This window comes from Chenopodium album, chromosome 7, assembly GCF_948465745.1.
Source record: "Chenopodium album chromosome 7, dcCheAlbu1.1, whole genome shotgun sequence".
NCBI lineage: Eukaryota > Viridiplantae > Streptophyta > Magnoliopsida > Caryophyllales > Amaranthaceae > Chenopodium > Chenopodium album.
This window is the reverse complement of record NC_137840.1, coordinates 72,339,339-72,364,573: the sequence shown is the minus strand read 5'-3', so window position 1 is coordinate 72,364,573 and position 25,235 is coordinate 72,339,339. Positions and strand designations below refer to the sequence as shown.

Here is a 25,235-nt window from a genome sequence, read left to right as displayed (position 1 = left end):
ACATTACTTGTCCGCTTGAATCTTCATATATGCGCCAAAAATTTATACGAATTATTCAAGATTGTGTAAAAGCGAATTTAACCTTTCTTTATTCCTTATTTGTTTTCTTGTTAAAGGTAAAGGTAGGGGGTTTTTTTTTTTTTTTTCCTTCTTTTCTGATTGGAAAAAACGATAACCAAGAGTCATTTTACATTTACTGAACTGAATTGAATAAACTAAACTGATTGGAGCTGAACTGAACTGTACTAAGCTGAAATGAATATTTTATGAGAGAAGGAAATTAGGAGCTGAACTGAATTGATTGGAGCTGAACTGAACTAACTGGAGCTGAATTGAAATTAAGTAAATGTAAACAGCTCTAAGAAAAGTTATGTGACCAAACCACATATATAATTATTGTGATAGTAGAATTGTGATATGCTACAATCAAAATTATATAGAGAAAAATATAATTTAGAGGATTGGATATGCTAAAAGAAAAGTGACGCAAACATTATTAAAAGACGAAGAAGTAATAAACAAAATACTCTGCCCCACGAATGAAGGCTATATATGGTCTCTCAGCCGCACAATAAATGCCCTTATTATGTAATTACGTTGCAATTCTTCAAAACAAAAAATGTAATTACGTTGCAACAGTGTAATTTCCTATATTTGGCAATAAATTCTATAGGCTATAGCAGTTGAAAAAGGTTCAAATTAGATGACTACATAAGGCTAAATAACGATGGTGAGCTAAGAATTATTTTTATTCAAATAAACGATGGTGATAATGATTTTTAATTAATTATATAAATTCTTGGTATTTGACTCGGACCACTTCATCTTTCAAACTTGTGAGCTATGTGAGTCCACATAATATTATTTTATATATGCAACGATTATATTATATTATTAATTATACACAAAGTATTTAATTTATCTATATATAAGCCTAAGGTCTAGAGCTCGAGAATTGTAACATAAATTTATAAGCTAAGCTATAAAAACACATGCATGCATTTTTTTTTTTTCTCTCCTTCATTCAACAAATATAAACTAAGGACGACTAACAGATCATCTTCATCCCTACCAATACTACTACATATTAAGATTACGATCATCTTAATGTCGAAAACTCGATATTCAAGGGTATGTCGTGATGAAGTTGATCGTAGAAAACATGAAGTGAGAAAAGGGTACGTGCCGGTTATGGTACGGAAGTGTGTGGAGGAAGAAGAGAGGTTTATGGTGCCTCTTGGGTGGATGAACCATCCTTGCATTGTTAATTTGCTTCAATTATCGGCTAATGAGTTTGGGTGTCATCAACAAGGTGTAATTCAAATTCCTTGTGAACCAAGTTACTTTAGACTTGTTTTGGAGAATATTTCTTCCAATTCAAAGGGATTTTAAGATTTGTATTAGGTTAGTTTAATTTAATTAAATTAGTTATTTAGTTACTAGTTTGTAAAGTTAAGATAATTAGTACTAGACTACTAGTATTTTGTACTCCCTCCGTTTCATAATGATGTTCCTGTTTCGTAAATCGATTCAAATTTTGACCCAACTTTGACCGCAAATATCTTTAATCTCACACTAGCAAAAATTATAAAAGTTAGATATTAATAATCTACTCACTAAGACGAATCAAACTAGATCCCACATGACTATATTTATTCTTATAGATTAAGAGAAATTTAGAAGATTCTCTCTTTCTTAAAAAAGTCAAAAAGTCAAAACAAGAACATCATTGTGGAACGGAGGGAGTATAAAAGATGGGGATATATCGATCATTGAATTGAAAGCCATCTTTGTAAATTGCATGTTGTATCATTATACATACATGCATATATGTATTCCTATAGCTAGTCATATGTGTAGTTTATATGGAAACAAATTTATTTATTATTATTGTTACTATTTTATTTTTCTCTTTTAATAATTTAATTTCTTTTAGTTTGTAAGGCTTGTAACATATATATATGATGGCGGACCTAGTGAGTCTTTTCTCTTATAATATTAATATACGAGTAATAATTAGCTTATTTTACTTCCTCCTTTCCTAAATAATTGATATGCACGGTTTTCAAGAATTAATATATTATTAGATGTATTACTAGGCAACTTTGTAACTTAGAAGTTGTTTGATCGGTCCTATAAAATTTTAAAAATTTTGACCTGAAATTCTTAAGTAATTATACGAGTACTATATACTTGTATATATAGTCATGTGACATATTCTCATATTCATTTTAATATTAATTTTTATCATATTACATTAAAAATACTTATTAGTACACCGTATATATTAAAACGGGTTGTCTCAAAGATGATGAAGACAAATGATACGGAGTACATCTTTGAAAGATGGAGGGAGTAGTACTAGGGAGTTGCCAGTCTTGCCACACACTTGTCAGATATGTAGCAAATTTCCTAGGTTTAAATTCATTAAAATTTTTGACTCTGACTTTAAACTTGAAACAAGAAATACATACATCATATAACTAATATATAAATCTAAACTTTTAGCCAGGTTATGAAACAGTAACACTTGGCATTCTAACTTTTCGCCAAGTGTTGTGCCACGTTGGATAGATTTAAATAGATTCATAAGATAAAAAAGTTAGTTAAAAATTCTTTTTTCAATCAAATTAAGATAGAATTTTAGAATAAGATGGTTAGTTTAGAGTTTTATTTTCGATAAAATACCAAATATTAAATTATAATTAGGCTACAAAACAACATCGTATAACATTTTAACTTTTCGCCAAGTGTAGTACCACGTTGGATAAATATAGATAGACTTTGTTGAAAAAAAAAGTTAATTTAGAATTCTATTTTCAATCAATTAAATTGAATTATAATATATATTTTTTTTAAATTCCATAAACAACCCGGGCATCGCACGGGGCACAAAACTAGTATATATATATATATATATATATATATATATATATATATATATATATATATATATATAACCTCCGTTTCATATTATGTGCAACATTTACTAAAAATAGATGGTACACTTTATTTGCAACAAATTTTTCTTTCCTTTTATTGATTGTCATTTCTCTCTATCTCTCTCCTCATCACATGTTTTTTTATATTTCTCTCTCCATTTACCACTCGCATACAAATTTTGTTTAGGAGTCCGTGTCGATATTTTTGTTGCACATAATATGTAACAGAGGTAGTATATACATAATATTACTCCATATTATACTCCGTAATTAATAATTAATTATATAATATATTTCCCCATATATTTAATATGGACAAGATAAAGACAACAAAAAGTTTTCAACAGGAAAAAAAAAAAAAAAAAAAGACTATTTTGACGGCTATATGACAAAAATTCAAGAAATTTACATTAAGCTCCTTATATAATACTCCACTAGGAAGTAGGACCACTACAAATGCAAATACATTAATTTATAATAAATTTGGAAACAGCCCAATAGGCCAAAACAGCCTACCCATTCATTCATCCTCTCCTCCGATCCATTATTATCAAGGTGTGCATACTAAATCTATTCTCCTGACGGATTCAGGAATTTAGGTATGGGGATTCGGAATTAGGTTTGTTAAAAAAAAATTTATAAAACATAAAATTTCAAAGATGACGTGGGTATGTCGTCAAAGAAGATGCCATGATAATCATTAAAGACATGAAGCCCGAAGAGGGTATATAACTATATATGTGCCTATTATTGTAGGCAAGCTAAGTGTGAGGAGGAAGAAGAGATCAGAAGATCAGATTAGTGGTGCCTCTTGAATATAATGAATGAACCGTCCTTGTATTATTGTTAGCCTAGTTTGCTTCCGCGCCATGTGGCCTAGCTATCTAGTTGACACACATCAAGTAACCCCTGACTGACTTAGAAACTCCAGATCGAATGAATAACCCCGGCCCTAAACAATTGAGTAACCCCTAACTGACTAAGTACACCCTGAACGACTCAATAACCCCTACTATACACTAACAAAGTAATTAACCCCATAATGATTGGCCACGTATAAAAGTTTGTGTTTTGCAACAATTTTTTTAAAAATCTTTATTAACTAGTGTGATTGGATAATATATACTTCTTCTATTCTTTTTTGCTTGACCTGTTTATTTTATCACGCTTGCCAATGCAAAACTTTAACGATCAATAACTTAAATTCTTCATAAGTAAAAATTATAAAAGTTATATATTATGATAGTACTTATTGAGACGAATCCAAAAAGATCATACATGAATATATATTTCCTTACATATTATTTACAAAAGACGGTCAAAGGAGGGGTGGTGAATAGTATAAAAGTCAAAGCGGGTCAAGTAATAAAGAACGGAGGAAGTATAATATAATATATATTTTTTTTTCAATTAATGCTTCTGGATATAATCTACAAAATTACATTTGTATAATATATTTTAATGTATTTGGTTGTATATGTATAAATTACGACAAAGTAGATTATTATGAAAAAAATACATTGAAATAAATACAACAAGATCTCATATAATGTACTACGTATTATTTCATTGGTCAAAAAGAAATTATAGTTAAAATTTATTCAATTATGACCTAAAGAAAATCCAATGACGAAATAGTTTAACGATGATGCAGGGAAAGAAAGACATTAAGACAAAGACCATAGGCAACTTACATATACTTCACTCCGTTGCTATTAGAAGAGGGTCCCAAACCCTAGCTAGTCCAGTATGGAAGGAAATGGGAAAGAGTTCGAAATAAAATAATTTGATGATTAGCAGTCGAAGCATGTTATTTATGACTAAATTAGGAGGAGATGTTTGTATAAACACTTTCTATTAATAATATTCTTTTTTTTTTTTTGACGAGTTCTATTAATAATATTCTAAGTGGTCCAATCTTGTTTCATGAAAAATTATTAGGATCGTAATCAAAGTGGTCCAGTCTTGTTACAATACAATATAATCTGTAGCCCGTCTTGTGTCTGGCTGATCACACCGTGTGACCATTTATAAAATACGGATTAACAAATTAACCTCTATAATACTGATAAGTAATAGCTCCTGTAATAGTAAATGGGTAACCCCTATAACATCGACAGAGTAACCCCTTTAACACTGACCAAATAACTCTTATTACACTAACGAAATAATCACTATAATAATGGCTGAGCACATCCACATATAATTAATCCGGATTCCAAGATTTCCAAAGGAACAAAAGGTAGAGTTGGTATCAAGATTATTTATTTATTTTAATTTTTTGTTTGGATAGAAGGCAATTGTCGTCAATAATTCAATTAAGTAGACACATTGATTAAGATTTTATGCACACCTTGAGTTCTGATCTTGAATCTTGACTAGTCCCTAAGAGCACTCACATTAGTGAGCAAAATTTTTTTTGCTCATTCTCTCTCTAGCTACTTTCTCTCTCTTCCCAACCAATTTGCTCATGAGCATTTTTGGTGAGGAAATTTTATCCCACTAGTGATCAAAAAATAATTAAATTGCTCATGAGCATATTTTATTTTGCTCATTGATGTAGTAACATTTATACCATTTTTGCACATCAATTTTGGATGAATGTTGGGGCCCACGAGATTACTATTCATCATGAAATTTGCTCATCCTATGAGCAAATTCTAAAATGCTCATGAGCATTTTTCATTTTCCTCATTGATGTAGTACCATTTCTACCAAATATGCTCACCATTTTTGCTCATGAGCAAAAAAATGCTCACTGATGTCAATGCTCTAAAACTTGGACAACTAATCTACTTGATATTCAATATATATCATACGAAGTATATGACTACGTATTTACGGAGTACATGTTAACTGGCTAGTGTTAACGCTTTGACTTTTTTCAACATATTGTTGACCCATCTAGTTCATTTTGTGGGTTGTGGTTATATACAACACAATAAAACTCAAAATTATTTCTTTAAAAAAAAAAAAAAAAACTAATTTTTGAAATTGCTACCCACCTATTATAAGTGGGTAAAAAAAAAAAAACTAATTTAACTCAGATTTATTTGTTCAATAGAAATATTCCTTTTGATTGTTTATTTATGCTAAGTTGCTAACACACCATTACTAGTATAACGAATTGAAATTAGAAGTTTCTATTTTAGCAACCGGGATACGACCCTTGTCTTTTGATTGGCTTCGGTAGAATTTTGTTGACTATATTTCAATGCTCCATCTTTGACTCAAATACGAGGTATATCTTTTCAAACTAATTTAACCCACACGTGTCCACTAATTCAAGAAAACGACAACCTATTATCCAATAAAAAGCTATTTTATTTTAAACCCCTATATATATACATGTACATACTTGCATTATTATTCAAGCAACCTAGCTCAAACACACATTATTGCATAATTACTTTCTCTCTTTCAAAATCATTGTTAATCCACAACAATATTAACAATAATGAAGGGTTTGATCGGAAAGATAGTAAGGAAGAAGGAGCAATCTTCATCGTGTTCGCCTCCTCGATACTCAAGATTATCATCATGTTGTGAGGATGAAGTGAAGAACAAACATCAAAGACATGATAAAGTGGCTAAAAAGAAAGGGTATGTGCCTATTTTGGTAGGAAAAAGTGAGGAAGAAGAAGAAAGATTTATGGTGCCTCTTGGTTGGATGAACCATCCTTGTATCGTCGAATTGTTACGTGTTTCTGCTAACGAGTTCGGGTATCATCAACAAGGTGTTCTACAAATTCCTTGTGAACCGCAACATTTTAGAGTTGTTATGGAGAGTATTTCTTGCAAATAGAAGTTAAGGAATCTTTAATGTAAATGCTGTAATTTTTACAGTATTATTCTTTGTTACATTGAAATTAATTTTAGAAGATTTATTAGTATCATTTGTTTGTTGATTTAGGTACTTTTTGTGTATATAAAGCATTGATACATGTATAAGAAAGGGTTTTAGTTTTAGAATTGAATTTTAATTGATAATACTATAAGAACGATACAGGATTATATATATATATTTTTTTTTAGTTATTTACAAGTAATTTTTTTTTAACTTTTCTTTGATTTTTATTTTTTACATTGAAGCTGAATTAATTATTCATTGATTTTTTTTTTATCTTTTATTTATTTTCTTTGAAGAATTTAACCTATAAGACATGGAAAAAAAATCCCTTTGTTTGCCGATTAATTGACAAATTAAGATGATTAGCTTATTTTGACGAGCATTGGTGATCAATCTTGTTTTTTTTTTTTTTCTTTTTATTTTTAAATTGAGGATTATTATTTACAAGTAATTTTTTAAACTTTTCTTTTATTTTATATTAAAATACTGAATAAGTTTCTTTATTTGCTAGTGGATTATCGATCTCTATCATTAGGGCAAGCTAAATCCAAAGCATGACTATGTGTAATTGCGTAAGCCTAAGGCAACTTTAATTTAATTATACACTAGCCCCAAATTTTGAACTTAAAGGGAGAATTTAGATTATATATATACAAGCTCAAAGGACTAATAACTCTAGCTTTGAGCTCATACTGAGTTATTTCATACACCTCTAGACAGCTCTAGTCAAATGTGCTGGCTTGATCATGGATGCTAATAATCAACACTATCGATATTATTATAGGAGCATAAAAATAATTAGTTGTAGTATGACTCGATTATGCAATGTAAAATTTGATGAAGACAATTGAGGGGGGATATACAATGAAATTATTTTCATTATGAAATTTCAATTAATACTCATGAAAATTTGAATGATTAATTAAGCTAATTGACGTAGGGCAATTTTCAATAAATCAATTAATTCTCAATAATATACCTTTTGCTTGTTTATTTATGCTAATACACCATTAGTAGTATAAAGAATTAAAATTAGAAGTTTCTATTTTTAGCAACCCTTGTATTTTGATTGGCTTCGGTAGAATTTTGTTGACTGTATTTCAATGCTAAATCTTTGACTCAATTATCTTTTCAAACTAACTATTAACCCATCACACGCATCCACTAATTCAAGAAAACGACAACCGACTATCCAATAAAAAAGCTATCTTATTTAGAACCACTATATATATATATATATATATATATATATACATGTACATAATTATTGCATTATTATTCAAGCAACCCAAAAACTAAACACATACTTCGTAATTACTTTCTCTCTTTCAAAAATTATTGTTAATCCACAACAATAATAATAATAATGAAGGGTTTGATCGGAAAGATAGTAAGGAAGAAGGAACAATCTTCGCCGCCTCCTAAATACTCAAGATTATCATCATGTTGTGAAGATGAAGTGATGAACAAACATCAAAGACACAATCATCAAGCTAAAAAAAGAGGGTACGTGCCGATTTTGGTAGGGAAAAGTGAGGATGAAGAAGAAAGATTTATGGTGCCTCTTGGTTGGATGAATCATCCTTGTATTGTTGAATTGTTACGTGTTTCCGCCAACGAGTTCGGGTTTCATCAACAAGGTGTTCTACAAATTCCTTGTGAACCACATCAATTTAGAGTTGTCATGGAGAGTATTTCTTGCAAATAGAATTAAGGAATCTTTAATGTAAACGTTGTAATTTTTTGTTTTTTTGAAATTAATTTTAGAAGATGTAGTATCATTTATTTGTTGATCGATTAAGGTAATTTGTGTATATAAAGTATTGATATGTGTATAAGAAAGAGTATTAGTTTTAGAATTGAATTTTGATTTATTTTTTTAAGGAAGAATTGAATTTTAATTAGTACTATAAGATACAGTGAGCATTGGTGATCAATTTATTTATTTTTATTATTATTTATTACACAAGTAGATTTTTTTCTTGATATTCTTTAAATTTTATTTTATATATTGAAGCTAAAATAATTACTTGTTGATTTTTACTTTAAACTTCTTTGAAGATTTTGAACTATGTATGGAAAAAAAGTTCCTCCGTTTGCAAATTAATTAGCTAATCAAGATTTCTAAAAAAACCTAATCAAGAATGATTAGCTTATTTTGACAAGCATTATTTTTTAATTAGGTTCTTTATTTGCTAGTGGATTATCTTCATTAGGGCAAACTTGAAGCTCAAAATTTGGGGCTAGTGTATAATTTAATTGCCTTGGACCAACGCATAGTCATGCTTTGGATTTTTTTTAAGCCCTTGAGCTTCAAGTTCGCGAAAATATTGAAAAGGGACTACCAAAAAAGGATTCGGAGGGGGAGAATTTAGGTTATATTGTGTTATATATATATATATATATATATATATATATATACAAGCTTGAAGAACTGATTTTATTTTCACGTTATAAAACCAATACATAAATCTGTATTATCAATTTATAGTAGTTATTTCCAACTAGAAATAAGTAAATAACTGACGTTTTCCCAATTCCCAACTAAATAACAATCAAAATAATTAAAATATATAGCAATACAAAAATGGAGTAATTTTTTTTGGCTCGACGAAAACTGATTAATTAAGGGCTTGTTTGGCATTGTTTTTTGTTTTCAGTTTTTATTTTTTTGAAAACAAAAAACCAAAAACAGGAAACAAGAAAAAAGTGTTTCCACTTTTTTGTTGTCAGTTTTAAATATTATCATGATTTTAATGAGTTTGTCTAATTTTTGTTTTATTATATGACATATATCATATGAGTTTGAAAACCAAAAAACAGAATCACAACGATGTCAAACGAACCCTAAGTTAATTAACATAAAAGTTTCTAGTTAGCGAGTCAAAACTTGAACCCAATCAAATAATAACGACTTTCCATAATCAAAAGCAGTTGGTTTCAAAAGAAATATCACATGATAATCATTTTCTACTTGACAATATTATATTAGTATTAGTATCTAAAAGGCAGTGGCGGATCCAGGATTTTCAAACTTATGAGTCACCGTCAATAATTGATCACTTGTTTCAATCCAAAAGCTATGTAAAAAAATTATATTTCACCAAATTGATTTCAATCCAAAAATAGGATATAAAAATACATACTATAAAACTATTACATTAAACTAACTTTATGATTTTTTTACTTAAAAACAAGAATTATTAAAAAAAAAAAAAAGATAACTTAAGAGACCAGTTATCAAATCTAACAGGGCTCTTTAATGAAATATGAAAGCAAAAGGCTGATAAAAAGAGACCTGTTATCTAGATAACAGGTCTCTAATGACGTGGTGGCAATAGCAGCAATAAAGAGACCACCTATCTGATATTTTAATAGGCGGTCTCTTTGATATTTAAAAAACTGACAATGGCCTAATCTCAAATAGAAGCAACAAAGAGACCGCCTATCTTTAATAGGCGGTCTCTTAAGTTTTTTTTTTTTTTTTTTTTTTTTTTTTTTTTTTTTTTTTTTTTTTTTTGTGCTGGTGAGTCACGTGACTCACTGTGCACCTTAATAGATCCGCCCCTGCTAAAAGGTTAACAATTTTAAAAAATATTTGTAAACTTAATTCCTACTTCCTAGTATGAAAAGAAAAAGGAGGATACGTCAATATATTGATTAGCAGTCGAAGCATGCATGTTAATTTTGACTAATTATGAAAAGATCTACGGAGTACTACGTAAACCCACTTTATACTGGTATTTTCCATAAAGCTACACTTAGAAAAAGTCTTAATTCATATACGAATCTTATTCGGAAATATCATGATTATTATATATTAATAGGATGATTATTTGTTTAGTGCACCATATTTATCTAATTCAGGGCCGGCCCCGAGGGTTAGGCCTCGAGTGCGACCGCCTAGACCCACGCTAGAAAGGGGCCCAAAATTTTTTTTTAAAAATAATTCAGTTTGCATAGGTAGAATTTTACTATGTAGTTTTTACTCGTTAAATAAAAGCTACGTACTTTTTATAAAGATAATTACTGCATTTAGTTAACAATTAACATTCCCTCAAAAAAAAAAAAAAAAAAAAAAAAAACACATTAAATTACTTAGATGTCAATTAGGTGGAGATATCAATGCAATATAACCTCTTCACTTCTTCTGATCTTCTAATCTTCCGATTTCTATGAGTATTTGCTCTAAAATACTAATCTTTTCAACTACACCGTTTCACATTAATTCAATTATCAAAATATTATGCAAAGTTATTACTCCAGTATTGTGTATGGAGGCTTACCATTCAAATAATATAAGCTATTTTCATTATCTTATATTTAAGTCTATTGTGTGTAAAAAAAATTATTATGTAAGGGACTAAGGGGCCATTTTTTTACATTTTGCCTTGGGCCCATAAATTTCCAGAAACGGCGTTGATTTAATTAAGTGGTAGAACACCAATATATATTAAATTATGTTGTAGGGACGTATGCATGTATAACCTAGAGCTCATATGGAGAGTATGATTAGAATATAAGATTTTCTTCCAGATGGTTTGACTAATGTTATATTGTTAGGTCATCTAGAAAATAGACAAATACTACAAGTAGCTAGAAAAATATTTTTATCCAAATGAGCATAAGGGCAACACAAATTAATTATTGCAAATAGGTCATAATAAGGAAATTTGAATTTGTGACTTATCGTCCAACATGCTTTCAATCTTAATCAGGTTATTAAGAGAAAATTAAAACGATACAACAAAATTAAAATTATGTAGTATTTAGTAGTGTACGATAATATTGAGTTGGATAGATTCCACTTTCATCAAACTTTATTAAAGGTTTAAATTAAATTTTGTTCAATTCACTTTTATAATAAATCATGCATCATCTTTGACTAGGACTTCCAACCAAAAGTTAATAAACCACGAGGGTTCACATATAAAATGCAACCAATGAGCTATATTATATAAGGACGGCTATATAAAAGCGTTATATTGTGAGCATATATATATATACACACTAGCTCCACTAGTCCACTACACATATAGAAGCAAATATTTACAAACAACCCAATAACTAATTCAAACATAAATTTTCTCATCTTAGCTCCCTCCAACTTTATTCAATATCATCTCCATACTACTAAATAAAATGAAGGATTTGTTAGGAAGAATAGTTAGGAAGAAGGAGGGATCTTCATCGATGTCCCCTCCTCGATATTCGAGGCTAGGTTGTGAGGAAGTGAATAATGATGATCAAAGGAAAGAAGCTAAAAAAAGAGGGTACATACCTATTATGGTAGGCAAGTGTGAGGAAGAAGAAGAAAGATTTATGGTGCCTCTTGGATGGATGAAACATCCTTCTATTGTTGATTTGCTTCAATTAGCCGCTAATGAATTTGGATATCATCAACAAGGTGTCATTCATATTCCTTGTAGGCCACATCAATTTAGAGTCGTTATAGAGAAAATTTCATGTAGATAGAACATAGTTAGCTTAGGGTGCCGTGAAATCCTATATAGATGTTAAAGGAATACGGATATTTGAACTTGTGATTAGTGGTTAAATAATATACGTATTTTAGTAGATGTTTTGCCCTATATAATTTTATTAATTAGAAATTGTTTCAAGCTTTACTGCAATTTTGTAAAGAAAAAGATTGAATTATTTGTAAACATTGAATATACATATTTGTTAAAGAATAAAACCTCTCAAGTATCACCACATGTAAGTGTCCCACATTGGTTGAAGAAAAGAGAGTTAAACACTTTATAAGGCTAAGGAGCTACTCCTCCTATTGCCATATGGTTTTGGGATGGAACCTCCTTGGACTTGTGAAGTGGACTCTCTCTTAGTTTGCGGGTGCGGCCCAGACCCGCGTTTGACATGGTATCAGAGCCAGGCCCACGATATGGGACCTTAAATGGCTAAAGTTCACTGGGCCAAGAGTAGGTCCGTGTGAGGGGGAGTGAAGAAGCACTCTAGCCCGAAAAATCACATGAGACAAAGTTAAAAGGGACCTTACATGTGAGGGGGAGTGTTAAAGAATAAAACCTCTCAAGTATCACCACATGTAAGTGTCCCACATTGGTTGAAGAAAAGAGAGTTAAACACTTTATAAGGCTAAGGAGCTACTCCTCCTATTGCCATATGGTTTTGGGATGGAACCTCCTTGGACTTGTGAAGTGGACTCTCTCTTAGTTTGCGGGTGCGGCCCAGACCCGCGTTTGACAATATTACGTATGATTGATGGTGGTACCAACAACAATTGAAACAAATGAATAATAATCACTTAATTTTTATTTTCGTATTTTACTTATACTTTTAATTTTCATCAATCTCTTAATTACTATTGTAATTAAAATGAAGAAACAATCAATCATTTTAATTTGCACTATTTGCAAATTACAAAAGTAACGAAAAGCTACACAATATTGTGATAAAAGAGGAAAAATTTACTAATCAAGTAGTACAAGAAATAATCAGGCTCATCACCCATACATACTATACAAACTCATCATCCATGCATGTCATGTAAACTCTTCGCTTGAAAGGCGCGAAGAAAGGGCCGGATTTAGATGATGACTGGTTAAAGTTATTGATTAGTACCAAAATGTATTGTCATGAGATAAACAATTTTTGTTATCTTAGTGATTAACCTGGGCTTCCTCAAATTTAAATCATGAGATTAATTCAGATGTTGAGAAATTTGAGAATAAAATAGAGACCACTGTACTACTAATGGTAAAATTACTCCATTTACTACAATAGAAACTAATTCATTAATGACGGACAATTTGCCAATTCATTTGCATTCCACTTTGATAAACACCGTAATTATTTGATAAACCCATTGTATATTTTATTTAATTTTATTCATTAAAATGCAGCTACTCATCATGTCATCATTTGACATCACATTTGGATTTTGTATTTTTTATGTGACAGTTTCTTACTACAAATCATATTTCGTCTCATCTTATGCGTCACGAAATATTTGAATATAAAATTAAAAAATAAAAAGTAGAGAGAATATGAGGAGGGAATCTACCTTGGGAGTAAACATGAATTAGAGTATTTAAAAAAATTACCATTAATTATAAATGTTGTAAATTTATTTGTATATACGACGAATAATTTAATTAGAATGAAGGAAATAATAAAAACCAAGCATTATTGGTTTAAAGTTGATTCATTCTCTCAATTCTCATTATTATGACTGACGAAATTATCATATAATTAACTTTAAATCTCCTTTTTTTATGCTGAATTATTGTCAAACTAGGAAGGCTACTAGATTAATTAAGTAGTTTGGATTATATAAATTGCTCTTTAGTCAATCTAGAAGAGTGTAGGTAAAGGAATTTGGATAACACTTGTGTTGGTATGTACAGTGATTCACACAACTAAAATCGAAAAAGTAGCTAGACAAGATGAATTTTAAGTCTTCAATGTCGTCTTTAAAATTTAAAACGTTAGTAATTTTAAGGTTATTTCAAAGGTTGGTAAATTTAATTATCATCCTTCACTTATGCATGGTAGCGTAAATTTTGGCCAATTGACATTATCTATAGCTATTAATCTATTATTGTTTGTAAGAGTAGTCGATGAGGGCATGTAAAATGACCAATAATATTAGACCCTTAATTTATCAGATTATATATTAAGAAACCCGCGGTCCAATCCAAAAAGCACTATGTTTATAATGTGTGAATATTAATTATATATGTATGTCCTAATCTCCTAAGCATAAGTTACTTATAATGTCGTAAATTTAATAATACAACATTAAATTGATAATCATAATAATGTGTAAACTAGGAATCATCGACAAAGAAATAAATGATCATCTCATATTTACGGAAAAATGGTTTCTAGATTAATTTTAGAAAATTGTATCTTTCAATTTGCATGTCTAACTAATCTTTTAGTACTGTATTAATTAGACAATGAAGGTACCCACTAGTGTAAAACATGGACATTTATTTACAATTTCATTGAAATTTCATAAATTGAGGTGATTTGGTGTTTAAGAATATTAAGATGACATGATAAATTGATGCATTATTTCATAATTTATGTTGAAAGTCAAACACATTTATCCTATTTCGTTCACTAAAAAAACTAGATTTTTATTAAATTCTTGTATCAATAAAAGTATTGTAAAGATATGGATAAAAAAAAAAAGGATCATTTTGTTTTATATATGTCTATATCCCTAGAATTGAAAAAGGATCATTTTGTTTTATATATGTCTATATCCCTAGAATTGTTATTAAGTGTGCATAATTCGTTTTTACTTTGACATTTCTTGCCATTATTTTACCAATAAGTTAAATAACTAGTTACATTGTTAGGAGATTTTATTTTCCAGATGATACGACTATATGAAAATGATTGACAATAATCTATATGATAATTCGCTTTGAACGGGATGTTCATATTGTTGATCGATAATTTTTAATCAATTGTTTGTGTTCATAAATTCTTGATTGCCGTTGTAAAAAAAAAAAATAAAAAAAAATAAAGATAAAAATAAAAATAAAAATAAAAAATAAATTCTTGATTTGTCAATCACGTTTACAATAGTGAAATCATATACCAAGTTATTGGTTTTTCGCTCATTCTCAACTGATCATCATAATTCGAATGAATGTATCCTTGCAGAAGAAAAATGGCAGAGCGGGGATAGGTTTCTCTACAAAGTTCAACACTTTATTCACCACCCTTTTGGGTACTCTTGCCTTATTCTCGATGTACAAGCTAGCTAGTTTAAGTTTCGAAAAATGAATATTTCTTATACTTTCTCCGTTTTTTTATTTTAGTATTGCACCTTATTGACTTTTACGTTTTTTCATATGCTATGCCAATGACTATCTATTGTAATTTATAAGTAACGAATAATATAGTCATGCGGAAAATTGTTTGAACCATATTGATTTGTACTTTCAGTATATCATTTTTTTAAAAAAAATTATTTATTAAGAGTTAAATATATAAACAATTAAAGATTATGTGCATTGACATGTTGAAACTCATTGCATCCCACTTGTGAGTGTTCTACATTGAAGAAAGAGAGAGGTGTTTCCACTTTATAAGATAGAGAAGTAACCCATACTATTGTCAATAATTAGTTTTAGTATGGAAGCTCACAAGACTTGTTTGTGGACCAAACTCTCTTTCTTCTTATTTGGGTTGCCCAGACCCATTTCATATTGTTTCGAAATTTAACATGATATCGGAGCCACCTAGATTTATTGGGCCGTGTATAATTAGGTATTTGTCAAACTATATATTGAACAAGTCAATAAGTCATGCCTATTTAGGACATGTGCATGATGATTTGATTTATAGAGATCGACTGATATGCTATAAGGTTCGTTGATTGTTATATCTTATGCTCTCGAGTCTTGAATGTCTTAATTCGTCATCTTTGACTTTGAATTATGTTGAATCTTCAAATGCATGTTCTTTTACATACATCATATTATGATAAAAATAATATATACTTCGTGCTTCGTTACATTTACTTGATAAAATAAAATAAAAAATACTCACGAAAAAGACAGCCAAGGAGCAACAACGACTATATATATCATAAATTTGCAAAATATATATGCAAAAAATAGCCATGCATATATAATATTTCTCTCTATCTTCTTCAATGTTAACCAAAAAACCAAGGAGTAAATTTTACGTACTACACTACTCTTTACAATAATGGGGTTGATAGGGAAGATAGTTAGGAAGAGGGAGCAATATTTATCGATGTATTCACCATCTCGATACTCAAAAATATTTAGTGACGAAGAGAGTATACATAATAATAATCATCATAAAAGTGAAGTTAGACGAGGATATGTGCCTGTTTTGGTAGGCAAGTGTGAGGAGAAAGAAGAGAGGTTTATGGTACCTTTAGGATGGATGAAGCATCCTTCTATTGTTGATTTGCTTCAATTATCCGCTAGTGAATTTGGGTATCATCAACAAGGTGTTATTCAAATTCCTTGTGAAACACTTCATTTTCGAGTTGTTATGGAGAAAATTTCTTCCCAAAAAAAAGGTCTAAGATTATGAAATTATTGCAGATTTGATCCCTAGAGCTCAGGGATACGAGGTGGGAGTGATGTCACTACTCCATCACCTCAACCTCAAAAAGTGGGATGTTTTCATGGTGAGACTTGAACCTTGCACCTCGAGGATGCGTGGTGACCCTTAGGCCACTGCACTAGGTTGTCTTCCTCAATTGCCTCCTTGGTTCTTGGGAAGATCATTTTCTTAAAATATTTTATGTAGGACGATATAGTATAGTAAGTTATATTAGTTGGCCTTACTTAAAAGAGAGAATTTTGTTATTGTATTTTTTAGTGCACAGAATACAAATAAGATCATGATTTTCACCAATTAAGCTAGGCCTTGTTTTCTCTACAACTTCATATTATGTATGATAAACGACAATTATCATATCCATTGTTTCACCCTTTAAAATCGAGGAGAGGTGTAATATATACAATATAGAACAAGGATATGTATGATTGTAAATTAGAATCAAATTTAAATCCCTTAGTTATCGGATGAAGTATTGTAATGGTGTATTCTACGGATAATGTAAATATTGGTCTTAGCTTGTTACTTATTGGCTAGCTTGGAAGTCAATTTCAAAGATATTCAGATTACTAATATCGTTTATAAGTACTCCCTCTGTCCCCTTTTGATAGTCCCTTATGGGCATTTTTCACGGGAATTAATAAACACAAAAAAGAATAGTTAAAGTACATTGAAAAAGTAAATTGACATTGGGTATGCAAAAAAATAGAGAGTGAAAGTAATAAAAATACATGGAAAAACAAAATTTACATAAAAAAGTTAGATTTGCACAAATATTATTGCAAATTGGAGAGAATTTTGGTAAAAAATTAATATTAATGGTGGTTGGAAAAAACAAATGGGGTGAACATTTTTGGACTAAAATTTGTCCATAAAGGACTATCAAAAGGGAACGGAGAGAGTATGTTTTAAACTACCTCCGTTTCATATTATTTGCAACGATTAGACATTTTTTTTATATACTTGATGTCAAATCATTACAGATAATATAAAACGGATGTAGTAAGTGAGTTTAGACCGTTGGAACTTTGGATGTAGTAATTGAGTCACATGAAGACTATATGATGTTGATTTATTCAAATTAAGATAAAGACTCGATCATTATGATAACTTTTTTTTTTTGCTTGTAGGAAGTATGTCTCTCCTAATTTTCAAATTTATGTATTAAAATACTACCCATTCCATTTGAAATGTTAAAATCTTCAATAATGGTCATGTTCATGTGATTTGAAAATCATATTCTTGTATATACTACATAGATCATCTATGATATTTTGCTACAAAATATCTATCGCTAGTCTCTAGTCAAGCCAAGAGTGCCACGTGGCATATGATGACTTTGCTTGACAATTTTTTTTTATTTTTTTTGTCCTTTTGTTACATTATTATAAAGATAAAAATCCGTTAACCCAGAGAAGTAATTTTTATGTATTTGGGGAACTGGAGTGGCTACTTACAATTGTTATGCTGATGATTTATTATCCTGGAATTATTTTGACTTTCAATACAATATAAGTTTAGGATAAAAAAAAAAAAAAAAAAAAAAGAATTTAAATAAGGTATGTTTTTTTTTTTTTTTTTTTTTTTTTTTTGAAAGATAAATAAGGTATGTTCAAACAAAAAAGTTTCAATATCAAACGCCTTCAAAAATTCAAACAAAAATAAATTTAGATTAAATACAAACCTTAAATATTTATGAGAACATGCCCTTAGCCTATTTTTTTTAAACCGATAATAAATTTCCTCTTTAATTATCAATTCATGTTACAGTTTATTTAAAACTATGTGTCAATATTTTTGCGATGAACGATGAATAAAAACAAAGGCTCTGAACTTGCTCTTTAATCAGAAACAATAAAAATCACTTCATTTCATCATTTTCATACCTTGACTTGATTAGTCTTTTTTTTTTTTTTTTACTTGACTTGATTAGTCTTTCTTTTTTTTTTTTTTTACTTGACTTTTAGTCTTTCTTTTTTTTTTTTTTTTTTTTTTGACTTGACTTGACTTGATTAGTTGATTGTTGTGAAGTTTGTGAGTTGCGACACTTTTGTACTACTAAGACGAAGAAGACTAGACTAGAGTAGATCATGTAGATGGTAGATGTTCATGTACATGTGTAAAACATGTTGCTAGTTATGGAGGAGTATTTGTTTGACAAGCAAGTTAATAATCTTATTTAGTCTATGTTCGTTTCACTTTATTTGGATAAATTAATATAAGAAAAAAATATTTTGCTTCGACAAGTTTAGTTATGAAAAAAGAAGTTCAATTTATAGCTAAATTTGCTAAGCTAAAGCTATAATATTTTTATGTCAATGACATTATAATTTATAAGCTCCAGATAAATAAAATTAGATAATTCAAATTAGTTGATTATACAATAAATACACTCTTAAACCCCCATTTTGACTTGTATAGTTTATAGACAATACTCATTGTGCCTATCTAGCTTGAATGATGTCCACAGACCACACATAATACTCATGGAGTCATGGTCCAGCAACTAACGTGTTTCACTCTCGCTTACATGCCCGTGTAGGGTTATGGGGAGCCCAAGCTAGCTTGATTGATTCATGCCAACTGCATCAACTGAACTGAGCCAAACTTAACTGAATTGAATATTTTATGAGAGAATGAAGTTAACAACTGAACTGAACTAAACTGAAAATAAGTTGAAGAGAAAAGTTGTAGGGCTTGTTCACTTCAGTTCAGCTCTAATCAATTTAGGGATGATTTACAAAAATATAGCTTTTAAGAAACTTATTTACGGTTTTGCATTGGAATGAAACTTATTTACGAAAATATAGTCCACGTAGGATTGGAGATACATTTGGGGGTAATTTTTTTCTTTAGAGACAAACCGCTACCTTAAGTAGCGGTTATAGTCTAAAACCGCTACTTGAGGTAGCGGTTTGTCATTAGTACTCTAAGTAAAGATACATTTAATCAATTTATAAAGGGTAAAACCGCTACTTGAGGTAGCGGTTTTACTTTGAAAAATAAAAAAATAAAAAATAAAAAAAAAACTTATCCGAGCCTACGTGGACAGTAATTTCGTAATTAAGTTTCATTCCGACGCAAAAGTGTAAATAAGTTTTAAAATAACCATACTTTCGTGAATCATCCTCAATTTAGTTCTTAATTTCCTTCTCTTATAAATATTCATTTCAACTCTATTCAGTTCAGTTCAGCTCCAATCAGTTAAGTTCAGTTTAGTTCAGCTCCTATATTATCCAATATTTTTATCAAGAGGCAAATCACAAAACAAATTGAATTGCTGATGTGGGTCATTTAGTTTCTTATAGCATGAATATTAATGTTTCTAATAGTTCTAATTTGTTTTCTATTTTTTCAACTAATACATTAAGATTTAGGAATATCTTGTGTGAGGACTTTCCTAATTATCACCATATAGAGTAATTTTTTCACCGACATACGGAAGTATAAAGCAATTTATCAAAACACCTTCTCAAACATCTCGTATAATAAACCACCAATTACAATTTACAATCGTCGGAAAACCCCAAACCCTAACCCTAGAAAAATCCCCAATTTTTCTTCTGCAATTCCCAATTCTTCACAACCCCAACCCTAAAAAATGTCGATCAGCTTGAGGAAAGCCAACACTCGTCTTCCTCCTGAGGTGAACAGAGTTCTCTACGTTCGTAATCTTCCCTTCAACATCACCAGCGAAGAGATGTACGACATTTTCGGAAAGTACGGAGCAATTCGTCAAATTCGTGTCGGAACTAACAAGGATACTCGAGGAACAGCGTTTGTAGTGTACGAGGATATCTACGATGCTAAAACTGCTGTCGATCATCTTTCTGGGTTTAATGTCGCCAATCGTTATCTTATTGTGTTGTATTACCAGCCTGCTAAGATGAACAAGAAGATTGATTTCAAGAAGAAGGAGGAAGATCTTGTCAAATTGCAGGAGAAATATGGTGTTTCTACTAAAGATAAGTGATTTTTTTTTTTTTTTTTTTCTGGCTTTTAGGCTTTTTAACGAATTGTATGTAAAATGTGGTTGAATTAATGGTATTGTATTTTCTGAGAATTGATACTGGTAATACTTAATATTTTAGTGTTATATTATTGAGGATTATTAAATTCTGTGTTATTGTTTGACGATTCTTGTTTTGATTAAATCAGTGACTTACGACATTATAATTTGAATAGTTGCAAAAACTAAATTTGGAATATTAATGATGAGTTTTAGGAAGAAAGTTGGAGACGGAGACGGTCCGATGAGAAGGGAGAACTGTTATCTCTTGTGAAATCACCCCTGTAGGTTGCATTAAGCTACTATATATTTGTTATTGTACATGATGTCTTTTAGGAGTGTTTGTCGCGCTATCTCTGTTTTGGGATCATCTGTTTTATTTTTGTTCTTAGTTTTCGTGGAGTTTGATGGGGTTTCGAACATATAAGCTTTGTTTGGCTGTGATTGCTTATGGTTGTGCAAGATGGTCTAGCATGTCTTGTGTTATTTTTCGGGTTATAATTTATCAAGTGATCAATAAGTGATAGAGGATGAGGTTAGGATTGAATGGATTCATTATGGTACACCATATGTTTGGGTGGACATTTTGCATTGGTACCTTATGGCTCATGCTAGTGATTAACTTTATCGTTTATTTTGTTGCTTTTGTCTAGATTGTTTCATGTTTTATATTCGAGGCATTTTGAAGTGATATTATTTTGAGGGCTTAGATCATTTTTTGGTATCTCTACTCTTTTGGGAGTAAATCTGTATGAAATTATCGGATATTTAGCTTGATATAGTTTGTGTGTCTTTTAGATTTAGGCTATGTACTTTACTTAGGAGTAATGAGTATACATCTGGACCTCCCTAGATCTTGGTTTAGTGAGACATGAGAGTCATGCTGTGTTTTTGTTGCAGTAGTTAGCTCAACATTAGTTACAGAATTCCTAGTGCTTCTGAAAGAAGACTAAAAGGCTTACTTGTTATGTCCAAGTTGGGAATTTCAATGTTTCTGGAACCAAAAACAACTTTTTTTTTTAAACTAGGGAAGATACCTTTTCCCCTCTGTTTTAGGATCATGTATAGTATAACATATCTAATTCAACCTTTGAAATCTCCAAACAAAAAGCTTTGCATTTTAGTGGGATGGATGACACTTTGTCCCCGTGAGTGTTGGAGTTCAATGATGATGATAGTTATTCACTCTTGTTATATAATTATTGAGAAGTGTGAGAATGGAGGGAATAGGGTTTAGAATTGAAGTACAAAGCATCATTTTTGTAGTGATGTTCGAGTGCTCGACCCCATGATGCCAAGTTGGTGATTTTTGGCAACATAGCTAAAATTCATACATCTATTTGTAGACTAGTTATGGACTTATGGTTCAAAATCAATTTATATGGCATCAAGGGACACTCCACACATTCATGTCAAATTTTGGAAAAATTTCTTACAATTGGCCAAAAAGCCTTCAATTTTGGATTTTTTTTGGATTTGGAAAGGAAATTTGTCGGGGTGCTTCCTATGTACCCTATGTCACCCCAAGATGCCATTTGCCTTCAAAAATTTAGCCATTTACAATTTACGCCTCCTTTCATAACCTAATTACCTAAGGCCACCATTAGACTCTATATGGTGGTGATATTGAATTACTTTGAATAGTAAAGATTTTTTTACGATTTAAAATGATATCGATATTGGCTTTGCCCTCATCAAGAATTCTCAAATGAAAGGAATATGTTATGTGAAAAAAGTGGTACTTCAGATTCTATGGAATTTTATTTTATTTTATTTTATTTTATTTATTTATTTTTGTTTTTGGTTTTGTCTAAAGAATTGTTGATTTAAGTTTATGACTGAGCTGTGAAAACCTTTCTCTGTTCTATCTGTAGGTTTTTTTTTTTGATAGGGCTTTTGCCTTTCTTTCATTAAGCAATGAATTTTAAATTCAGTGTCATGCATATGAATGGATTGGTGTGTGAAGGGTTTACTACCTAAATAATTTGAGTGGAGGGATTTTTTTTTGGAGTAATAAGGTAACTCTTCAGTTTCTGTAAGATCGTGTTATTGTAAGTTATCCCCCAAAATTAAACTGCAGTGTTGCTGAATCAGATACTTAGCTCACCACTGCCCAATTCCATCCACACCTCCATGGCTCCATCCCTATTTACCCCTTTGTTGTTTTAGACCATATTGCCCCTTGAATTTTTCCCCATTTCTCACCGTTCCAGGCTGGTCTTTCTGTTAATTTTATTGTTATCATGTTCCATACTAGTAATAGCAGTAGGATCTTCTGAGTTTCTCATGCAATAGTTTCTTTTTTTTTTTCCGCATTAGTAGTCTCTGCTAATTTGCAGATAAATTCACATTTTACCTTGAATGTTAGGTCACTCCGTCACTGAAGGTTTTCATCATGGAATTATATGCTATTAAGCATCAATATGAGGGGTAGGGACAACATATCAGTGTAGCTAAGTTTTTAGTAGCTTGAAGAAAAAGAGAGGTTTATTTAGGGTGGAGCTTCTATAGAGTTACTTTTGTAGAGAATCAAGCCCTCAGGTAGAGCTGTCAAAAGTTGACCCGACCCGAAATACCGACTCAAACCCGTTTATTACCCGAACCATCTGAACCCGAAAAAATGGTAACCCAATCCCGACCTAAAACCAACCCTAGACCCGAGTTGACCCGAGTATGTGAGATCCGAACCCGAACATGAACTGACTTGAAGATGAACCGAATGTAACTCATAAATTATTGACCTGAATCCAACCCGACTTGAACCGAAATTGACACAAACCCGTTTTAATCCGTTAAAATCCGAATTTAACCCAACTTTTTACTAAACTGACAACCCTACCCGTTCTTAACCCAACCCGAATTTAACCCAACTTGTTACAAACATGACCCAAATTTAACTCGACTTGTTATTAACATGATCCAAATTTAACTCGACTTGTTATTGACCCGACCCGAATTTTACCAACCAAAAAATTCAACCCGATCGGTTACTAACCCGACTCGAAATGAACACGACTTGTTATTGACCCGACCTAAATTCAACCCGAATTGTTGCTGACCCAATTTCAAGTCACCTAAAATGCAATTTAGACCACCTTATTATTGTTGATCAAAGCATTTTGTCTAGTTAGACCAAGTCGATCCAGGCCAGCAAAAGAAAGGAGCACCATCCTCAAATTTAAGAGTTAAATATAGTATATATTTGTTGTATGGTTAAAGGAGATAATTATCTTTCTAAATTATAGAATATAGTTCCCTAGTATATTGCCATATATATTATAGTCAAAGGAAATAATTAGCTTGATAAAAATGATAATTATCTATTTATAGGTAGTTGAACCCGAATATGACCTGACATGGAAATGACCCTACCTAATTGTAACTTGCAAATTATTGACTTGAACATAACCCGACTTGAACCTGAGAATGACTCGACTTGAAATTTGACCTGCCTGATTATAACCTGCAAAGTGTTAACCTGAACCGAACCCGACTCAAACCCGAGATTGACCCGACCTGATTTTAACCCACAAATTGTTGACTTGAACCGAACCCGGCTCGAATTCGAGAATTATCCTAACCCGTGAAAACCCGAATTAAACCTGACCTATTGTTCACCCGATTCGAATGTATCCCGAATGTATCCCGACCTGTTAACCCAATCCAAACCCGATAAGAAGTATGGCCCGACGTGACCCGACTCAAGCATGACCCGACCCGACTCGCATAGCTTATGAAATTAATTCGAAATTGACCCGACCTGAGTTGACCCGACCCACTCTTAGTGACCCAAACCCGACCCGTTTACCGGAATTGACAACTCTACCCGAAACATCCAAAATTTCTCAAAAAACGTGGATATTAACCTTTAATTTTGGAATTTTTTTTGACTTTTTTCACCTAAAATAAAAATTGCCAAAATGTTTACCATGGACCCTAATACCCTTCGGGAGTCCAATTGGCTGGGTGGAACCATCTAAACGACCAATTTGCAACTTACACTGATTTCATTAACTCAAGCCTACCACGAACATTTATGACCACATATAATGATCATATATGGTTCCAAACGGCATTATATGACCCCAATATGTATCCCCTAAAATCTCAATTCTTTTTACATCGGGCCCCAAAACATTCAAAATTTCTCAAAAAGCGTGGATATTCGCCTTAAATTTTGGAATTTTTTGACTTTTTTTTTTCACCCAAAAATAAAAATTACTGAAATACTTACCATACTTCCTATTCCCCCATGAGTCCAATTAGCTAGGTGGAACTATTAAATTTGCCTTTAAACGACCAATTTACTGGTTTACAACTTGCACCAATTTCGTTA

At 30.9% G+C, this 25,235-nt stretch overlaps 3 protein-coding genes across 3 annotated transcripts; all 3 read left to right on the top strand.

The window, feature by feature from the left end:
* The first annotated feature begins 11,934 nt into the window (after positions 1-11,934).
* Positions 11,935-12,267, top strand: LOC145640635 (auxin-induced protein X15-like). The gene has a single exon (XM_081691877.1). The coding sequence runs from the start codon at positions 11,935-11,937 to the stop codon at positions 12,265-12,267; it is 333 nt and encodes a 110-aa protein (XP_081548003.1).
* A 4,236-nt stretch (positions 12,268-16,503) lies between these two features.
* On the top strand, positions 16,504-17,002 carry LOC145640634 (auxin-responsive protein SAUR50-like). The gene is made up of 2 exons (XM_081691876.1): positions 16,504-16,774; positions 16,872-17,002. The coding sequence occupies exons 1-2, from the start codon at positions 16,504-16,506 to the stop codon at positions 17,000-17,002; spliced, it is 402 nt and encodes a 133-aa protein (XP_081548002.1).
* Positions 17,003-20,360: 3,358 nt separating this feature from the next.
* Positions 20,361-20,990, top strand: LOC145638409 (splicing factor 3B subunit 6-like protein). The gene has a single exon (XM_081689380.1). It carries the CDS (start codon positions 20,492-20,494, stop codon positions 20,861-20,863), a length of 372 nt encoding a protein of 123 aa, XP_081545506.1. The 5' UTR covers positions 20,361-20,491; the 3' UTR covers positions 20,864-20,990.
* Positions 20,991-25,235: the final 4,245 nt, after the last annotated feature.